This window comes from Teleopsis dalmanni, chromosome 2, assembly GCF_002237135.1.
Source record: "Teleopsis dalmanni isolate 2A chromosome 2, ASM223713v2, whole genome shotgun sequence".
In the NCBI taxonomy this organism is placed as follows: domain Eukaryota; kingdom Metazoa; phylum Arthropoda; class Insecta; order Diptera; family Diopsidae; genus Teleopsis; species Teleopsis dalmanni.
Genome location: NC_051847.1, coordinates 1,885,847 through 1,895,077, shown reverse-complemented (window position 1 = coordinate 1,895,077; position 9,231 = coordinate 1,885,847). Strand labels below are relative to the sequence as shown.

The 9,231-nt window shown below is 32.2% G+C and overlaps 1 protein-coding gene and 1 long non-coding RNA gene across 2 annotated transcripts; both read left to right on the top strand.

Moving 5' to 3' along the window:
• Window positions 1-624: 624 nt before the first annotated feature.
• On the top strand, window positions 625-5,715 carry LOC119683256 (longitudinals lacking protein). The gene is made up of 3 exons (XM_038096894.1): window positions 625-754; window positions 2,257-3,529; window positions 3,613-5,715. The coding sequence occupies exons 1-3, from the start codon at window positions 702-704 to the stop codon at window positions 4,657-4,659; spliced, it is 2,373 nt and encodes a 790-aa protein (XP_037952822.1). The 5' UTR covers window positions 625-701; the 3' UTR covers window positions 4,660-5,715.
• Window positions 5,716-8,270: 2,555 nt separating this feature from the next.
• LOC119685405 lies at window positions 8,271-9,150 on the top strand. Its single transcript, XR_005252799.1, has 3 exons — window positions 8,271-8,660; window positions 8,718-8,933; window positions 8,987-9,150. It is a non-coding gene; the product is annotated as an uncharacterized LOC119685405 (long non-coding RNA).
• The last annotated feature ends 81 nt before the right edge of the window (window positions 9,151-9,231 follow it).

Sequence of the window (9,231 nt, the reverse complement as noted above, 5' to 3'; positions counted from 1 at the left end):
AAGAAAGCCGGCGAAATTATTGCAAGGCAGCAGTAACTTTTCCGGGTTTTCCTTTTCTTTTTGTTGTTGTTGTTGTCGTTATTGTTGTGGTGTATGTTTTCCTTTCTTATATTTGCCCTCATTAAAATTAAGCCAAAATTTTCTATTCAACGCATACACGGCGTTGAACCGCGAAAATAATAAAATATATTTGTATATATAAATGTACATATATTTGGGAATACAACAAAAACAAAAAAAAAATTAAATTTGAGGGATGTTTTATTTGCATATTTATTTACTTACGCAAGCACACACGATGCGACATACAAGTCGCAATGTGTGTAGCGTGTGTATCTGCCGCCGATTACATGCAATTTTTTAATTATTTCGATCCATATTTCCATCATTTCAATGCTCGCAACTCACAATCCGCGAACGAGGTGTGTTCCTCGAGTTGGTTTCCTACTATGGACATCCAAGAATATGGAGCCATATAGATATGTTTACTTTATGCAGATTTTTAAGATAATAAATTTGCACAATCCATCTGGCAACTATGCAAATAAAAATTTGAAATCAAGTTGGCAAAAAGTTTTATTTTCAAAATACTTTCATTTTGAAAAATGAATAATTTTAAAAATCAACATTCGCATCGAATTTTTAAGCACAATTTTATCAAATCGGGAAGTCAAATTTTTTGGAAATATTTTTTGACGAAAATGGGTTCTAATGAAAATGAAACAGAAAAAAACTCACTAAGTACGGAAAAATTGTAAGTTCTTTAAAAAATTAATATTATTCACGACATTACGTACAGTAGAGAATACTTTGTACCTTTATTTACTTATGAAAACCGCAGATATATCCAAAATTATGACAAATATATATTATTCTTAATTTTATGGATATGTATTTTATGGACGGTGTATATAACCGTTATTTGAAAGTGATTCCAAAATATTTTATAAAACTGTATAAGTATTCCTCGACGTTCGAACATGAGTGCTTCCAAAATTCCTTTAGAGATGACATTTTCTAAACCGATTAATAAATTTTTGAGCACAGAGAGCGCTGTTCTGAAGAGTTTCTTGAGCAAGGCTGTTGTAGGGTGTGATATGAGGGATTTAATCTTCACATCCGACACTTCCTAACACCAAATCTCCAGTTAGCCTTAAAATCCTGTTAGCAAAAGTTTTTAATGCAAAGTATTAACATATTGCATTAAATATATAATCGAAATTTTCTCTTTATGACAAAATGTCTGACTGCATAGTCTTGTCAGTGCCTAAAAATATACATGTATCTTATACAAACTGTCTTATACACCATTCTGTCCCCAGTATTCGGCTCAAATCTATCTAAGAGGTACCTGTAGGGGAAAAACTATTCATAGATTATGGATGCAATTATAAAGTGTGAACTTGGTCCAAGAAACGGAAAAAATCGTTTGGAAGGAAATTTCAATATTCATATCAATATTAACCGAGATACAGGGTTAAGGGAAAGTTTTGCTGAACAAAAACTTTAGTCACGAAAGGTAACAATTTTGATAGGATAAATATACAAATTTGTACGTTTTTGGCGAAAAATGTTTCAGAAGCCGATTAGAGAAAACTGGTGCATGATAGAAGGCAAATTCTTTAGCGACAAATGTTTGTGAGTTGTTTTTTTGAAGTTCAATAATTTTGAAGAATTTTTTTTCATCCACTCTATTGGTATAAAATAGCATAAACAAATTTTGTGAACTTCAAACTCATAAATCTGACTCATAAATTTATCAAAGACAGTATCATAGACTCATACTGTTTTAGACCTTATGGATTTATAAATAAAGTCCATAGTTATTGATTATAAAATCGTAATGGTTCAACAGTTTGAAGTGTCAAAATATACTATACTGAGTTGATTATTAGTCCATTATCCATTATAGTTTGAAGCGTTCAGATAGTGTGAACCTAACATTGAACCTAAACTGATATTAATCCTGTCGCGTTAACAGAGGGAGTGTAATTTATTTTTAGTTATTTTATATAAGTTATATTTTTAAAATTTAAAAACTATTTGGCTTTTTATCAGTTCAATAATACCTATTTTTGAACCGTTTTATGTTCATGAGTTGAGAAAATTTTTTACTAACATTTCAAATTTAAATTGCAGTATTTTTGACAATTTTGCCATTTAAAAAATTTCAAAAAACATCATATTACTTTTTAAAAAAAAAATATATAATTTTAGTTAAGTTGCAATTATTGAAAGGAAAGTTTATCATTTCAGCTCGTCTCCTGAAAACGATTTGATTTCAGATAGTGCTGATCGACCATCCACACCGGCAAAACCTCCGACAAAGAACTCGGAAGTAACTTGCGGTTTGCATTTTGAACTAGGTGGGGATCCGCCAACCGACTCTACACTGAATTCGTCAAATACATCAAATACGTTAAACATGGGTGGTCCACCGACAGAAACGCAAACCTACTGTTTACGTTGGAATAATCACAAATCAAATTTGGTTGAGATCTTAGATGCTCTAGTTAAAGTTGAAAGCTATGTAGACTGCACCATTGTTGTTGATGATCATGTTCAGTTTAAAGCTCATCGCGTTGTGTTGGCTGCAAACTCTCCGTATTTTCAGTCAATATTGCAAGACGTTCCAATGGATCACTGCAGCATCATTTTTCCTGGGGTCAAGGCCTTTGAAATGCGTGCTCTGCTCGAATATATGTATACCGGTGAAGTTAATGTTACACAAAGTCAAATACCTAAAATTATGAAAATAGCTGGAGATCTTGAGGTAAAGGGTCTCTTCGATATGGCAGATCTCAGAGAGAAATTCAAGAGCAACAACACAGACCATCATGAGCGCATCGGCAATCCTTTCGTTAACTCTGCTGGTATCACAATTCCACCATACACAGCTGCTGCAGTAGCTACGGCTTCGTCAACAGCCGACGCAGAAAATGGTAAAAATCATGTTGATATACAAAACGCTCATAATTCCTCATCCGTGATCTCTACATCGTCGAATATCTCACCGTCTGCTGCACCAACAAGCAGCTCATCACCGCCTTACAACAACTTTAAGCCCACTTATCCCACTTTATATGGTAAAGCAACAACACCACCCACAACAGCGGCGAGTGCAACACCTCAACCGATTAGTAATGTAAACTTACCACAAACGTCACCCGCATATGCACATCAACAATCCAATCCTTCTGAACGCGTAAGTGGAGCTTGGCCCATTTCTCCAAACTCTGCCGCTGCTATGTTAAGTTCAGTTTATGAATCTGCACCTGATATGAATCCCCTCAAGCGCAAAAAGCTTTCATCGATATCTAGCATGTTAATGAATCGCGATACACCTATTTTACGGAACGTATTGGCTCAAGCAAATCCAGCCGACTCTTCTCAACCATTACCACTAATGCTCCCCGGGGGTGTTAAAAACGAGAATTCTGTTATAGAAAAAACTTCACAACACAGTGCCACTGTGAGGCCACAAAGCAGCAATCACAGCGTCAATGGTTCTGACTACAGCAGTGATAAGGTAAGCGACGCGACTATTTTATATATATTTCTTAATATATATTTCTATATTTCTTAATATTAATTTCACAAACATCTTTTCAGAAATACAACGACGAACCACACTCGCCCTATACTGATCATTCTTTTGAAGAGGACGGCTTCACGCCGAAGCGCAATTTCAGTGGAAGTTTCAACAGCAATGGCAATAATCAGAAGCCAGAGTGGAAGCGCTATAAACAATACACCCGTAATGATATTATGTCGGCCATACAGTGTGTCCGAAATGGTATGAGCGCTTTGCAGGCTTCACGTAAGTTTAATGTACCCTCGCGCACACTTTACGATAAGGTTAAGAAGTTAGGTATTACCACCGGTCGGCCAATGAATCGCACAATGAAGCGTAGTCCAAGTAGCATGGAAGCATCAGCGGCTTTTCCATATGCGCAAGGATTTGGACACGCCGAGCCTATTCTATCATCGATGCACGAAGGTGTACACGAGGAACGCGACACGAAGGAACAGCGCATCAGTGAACGTCACCATCTACCAAACACTATTTCTCATTCAGCGGCATCATTACTAGATCATCCATTCATCCAACAAGCACTCGAAAATCGCGGAGCGGACATTGGGGGACGTGGTGCATTACATGCTATGGCATTTGCTGCTGCTGCGCATGCAGCTGTGAATCGCATACCAACTAGTCCGAGTAGTAATTCAGGTAGACGAACGCCAAGCCCCAGCCACTATTCGATCAAATACGATCACGAAAGCGAGCGTGAACTATTGCTGGAACGTGAACGTGAAAAAGAACGTCGATTAGTGCTGGAACGCGACATAGATATCGAGCGTGAATGCGAAATCGAACGAAACCTTGAGCGTGAGCGTGAACGAGAACAAGAACGTGAAGATCTTCACCATGACGAAATAGATGAAGATCACGATCCTGAAGACTTGAGCATTGCGCGCAAACAAGACTGTAAATCACCAGACTTGCAACGCCATGCCAGTACACCGCATTCTCCGTCCTATGCGGAAAACGGCAGTGGTGTCATTATGCATCCAATGCATGCCAAGGTTAACAGCGAAGAGTTTGCATCTGAGAATGCAGCAAAACTGATGCGCGACGAAGAAAACAACACCGACTGATTGATGCTGTCTATGGCCTGGCAATATGCTGCAGACAGTTGTTACGATTCTTTGTTGTTATTTGGTCGTTGACGCGAATTTTTGATGTTTTTGCCTCCATTTTATTAATTTAATTTTGTTTTTTCTTTTTTTTTGTTACTATTAAGTTTCATGTTAGTGTTTTCAAAATACTGGGCAGTCTCTGAGCACCACTATTTTTTAGGGTGACCATAGGTCTTTTTTTTTTGTATCGACACTAATTTAAAACTAAGCACTGGGGATTATTTTAGTTTTTCGAAAGTGCAATTTGGGTGGGATTGTAAGAAATGCATTTTTCTAAAATTATGCATTGTAATTCATTCTAGCGTATATTGTAAAATTTTAATTAAATGTTTAATGTATGGTATAAGCAATAGAAATTTACAATTAAAACAATTTTGCCGATAATAAGCGACGCTTAAAACGTTGCAATTTTCAATTTAATTTATAAAATATTTTACAAATTTCGTCTTATGTGCGAAAATATAAACGGTGAAATGGCTTTAAGGAAATCAAATATGCATAAATTTAGAAGTAAAAATCAATTGCACATAGTGTAAGAAATACTATTAAAACTTTTAGAATATTTCACATTGCTCAAGTACTCTGCATAAAATTATTTACACTGAAAATTATTAATACCTTAATGTGTAATTATTAAAAGAATCAAATTAATTAATAGTGTAACAAATTTGTCAAGATTAATATATCACCGTGTGCCTAAAAAGGTTTTTAAAAATCTTATATCATTAATATTAGACCTTTAGATTATACATTTAGTTTAGTTTAACAGATTATCAGTTTAAGCACTCAAATTTAACACGTTTTTCAAAGGCTGCGAAAAAATGTGCTGTAAATTTGTTGCCATTAAATCAAATCATTTTATGCAATTTCCTCACAATTTGTCAAACACTTCATGTTTCCTAGTTAAAATCAAAATATATGTCATAAATATTTATTATAAGACTGATGAGGAAAGGCATAAATATTTTTTGAGCATAAAAACACGCAAAGTAAACACAAGAGTTTGCGTTAATAAGAGGCTTTTAATTTTTTATTAAATCATATGATTACAAAGAAATCATATGATAAACTAATAAATAAATTTTGTAAAATTAAATATTATTATTATTTAAAAAATAAAAATCAAAAAAACAGAAAATTGTAAATTTAAAAGTAAATATATTTTTAATTTAAAAATAAAAAAAATTGTAACAATAAAAATTTCTTAAGAAAGAAAAACTGAAACTGAAACTGAAACTGAAAAATTGCATATTCAAAATATTAGTTTAATGCCAGTGATTTGTTTTTTAAAATGTTAACTTATAAAATAATTATAATTTTAGTATAAGTTCTATAAGTTCTTAATTCTATGTTTTAAAATGCATATACTTATAACGAAACTACCTCAATTGAAAATTATTTTTAATGTACAAATATTTTTTTTCCTGTGTTCAATTTAATGAGACTGACACTGACTACAAACAAAAAACCATTATAAATATATATTTAAATAATAATTTTAAAATACTAATGAAATTAATTGTTAATATTTGATATGTGACAGTACAGTGCACCTTGCAATGCAAAAGTATAAATGTTTAATTATAAGTTCATGCACGAAGTTTTTATGTATATATATATATGTATATAATCGTGCGTACGAGTATGCATTATATAAAAACATATAAAAAGCAAAATAAATAAAATATTTACATAGATTGAAATTTTATTTGATAAATGAATGCGCTGGGGCAATGCAATAGGCTCTCTTAAAACAAATTTATTTTAAAGTAATTACATCTAGTATTAATTGTAAATATTCGTTGTGTATATTGTATTTTACTTTATTAGCGAGTAATTAACTTTATTTTTGTAGAAAATTTTTAATTTTTTAAGATTTTAATTTTACTTTAATACTTAAGTTTTCGTATGTAATCAAAAACACATTTTTAAACGTTTTAAAATACTTTAAGTTTTTTGTTCTTGCAAATTATATATATATATATAATATAAAAAAATATTTTGCCTTCTTCATAGCAGAGCAGAATGACTGAAAATAATTGTTTAAGAAAATATTACAAAAACAACATTCACAAATAATTTTATTTCAATAAAATTTAATTATTATAAAAGATTTATTATTTTTTTACTTTTTTTTTGTCTAAATGATTACAGTTCACAATTGCTACAGTTAATATATTCTTGAATCTCTTGATTATAGTATAATTTTATACTACAAAATGAACGTAAGTATTAAGTGAGGTATTTAGCACTGCGAGCTAGAGATCTATTATGCCCTATTAATTTCAATAGGCGTCACGCTTTAGTTAAAAACTCATATTTCTAACTCACATATCCGCAGTCAAGAGACTTTTTCAAGTATTATGTAGGGAACTCGGCGCTGCGACCTAGAGATCTCAATAGATCTTTAAATGCTCTATTATTTTTAAAAGACTCCTAAAATTAATAAAAAATAATATTGTATTTCATAACAAAAAAAACGCTTTTATGTATGCCTACACATACATTTGTTTGTGCAGCAATTGTTCTAATGCAATTACCCTCTTTTAATAAATATATAATGTTAATAGATAAATTAATAGGTAAATAGTTAATAGATTAATAGTAATAGATTATGGAACATCGTGATTGTTCTTTCAGTCTGATTTATTAATTATTTTACACTAATTTGTGAGATTGCTTGAATATACAACCCGTCTTTGTTTTAGACGTCTAGATATCTATTTATATGTTTATCTATTTATTAGCGGCAAGTGTTCTGAAGAGATATATAAAAGCGGCAAGTGTTCTGAAAATATATAACTCCTAAAATAAAAGTTCTTTTATTAACCGCTTTTCTTTTTATAAAGAAAAATTAAAAATTAACCTAAAACCGTTAAAACATCAAAAAAGATATAAAAGTTTGTAATTGCTGTCATACAGTATTATTATATTAGGTCTGTTCCATGAGGTACTCATAGTAAAACTCAAGTAAAACACAAGTACAAACTGAAAACACAAGTACGCTCTTTACACAGATTTTCATGGAACAGCTTTGTGTAAAATCTGGTGAGAACACCAGTGCCGCGCAAATAAATAATACAAAATTTTAAATTCAAACCACAACATCTGATTCACACATCACACAAATTTCACTTGAAATAAAAGGTCTGTTCCACGAGCTACACATAGTAACTTTGAGTAACACTGTGTATACACAAGTGCGTTTCACGAACAAATTTGTGAGTAAATGAGAGCATCTGAGAGAGCGTAACATCCCTGTCGAAATTTGAAAATGTTACGCAGACTTTACTCATGCATTTTATATGAAGTAAAATTTGTGTTTATGTGTAAATCAGCTGTTATGGTTTGAATTCAAATTTTTGTATTGTTTGTTTGCGCGGCATTTGTGAAAATTCTGCATTTTTAATTGTAACAACTGTAATAAATAAATATTGAAATGGATAAAAACATAATAAATATTTTATTAAGTGATTTAAGTAACACAATAAAACCAGAATATAGAATTGGTATTCGAATTACTAAAGAAATGGTGTATCGATATTACATAAAAAAAAAGAAAACGTGTGTGTATAAAAAATTATATACAAGATGTTGTTTGCAAATATGACGACAAGGAATTCAAAACTCATTTCCGCATTTCGTGGATCCTTTTTAATTCTTTGGCTATAAAATTTCAAAATAGTACCGACTTTATTGCACTGCGAGTAAGTGAGCTGAACATTTCTTCAGAAGCTCACGTTGCTGTTTTTTATGGTTTGCTGGTCACGAAGCATATTGTTTTAGAGATTTATCAGATCGCTTTAATCTTTCTTTATCGTCAGCAAACCGAGTTATAAGAAGGATGAGAACTTTCTTTAGCAACATATGTCCGGATATAATTGCATGGCCTAGCACATCAAAAAAGGAAGAAGCAAGTACATTTTTCCGAAGCTTATGCAATTTTCCATAAGTTATAGGTAAGGATTTATGTGCATATTAACGCTGCATATATATTAATACATGTTACTTTGCAGGTTGCCTAGATGGCACTCGTATAACTATTGATCCTACTGGAGATCGTAAGGACGACTACATTGACAGAAAAGGAAATATTTCATTATGCTTGCAAGCCATCTGTGATGAAAACAGAAAATTTATTAGCATATTTGTCGGACATCCAGGCTCCTGTCATGACAGTTGGGTCTTACAAAACTCTCCTATTTATATGCGACTACCATCGAAGTGTGGAGGTAAGTTCTTTGGAAAAAGAAATGAGATTTATTAAAACCTCTTACGTTTACAGAATACTATCTACTGGCTGATTCCGCATACCCCTGTACACAACACATCATTACGCCATATAAAGACAACGGGCGTCTTACTCGTGCACAAAATAATTTCAATAGAAAATTGGGGTCAGGTCGAATACTAATAGAAAATGCATTTGGTATTTTAAAACAACGTTTTAGACAGCTACTGTGTCACTTTATAAGAGTATGTTGTGTTTTGCACTATCTTGCAAATGGAAACGACTTAGAATTCACATTT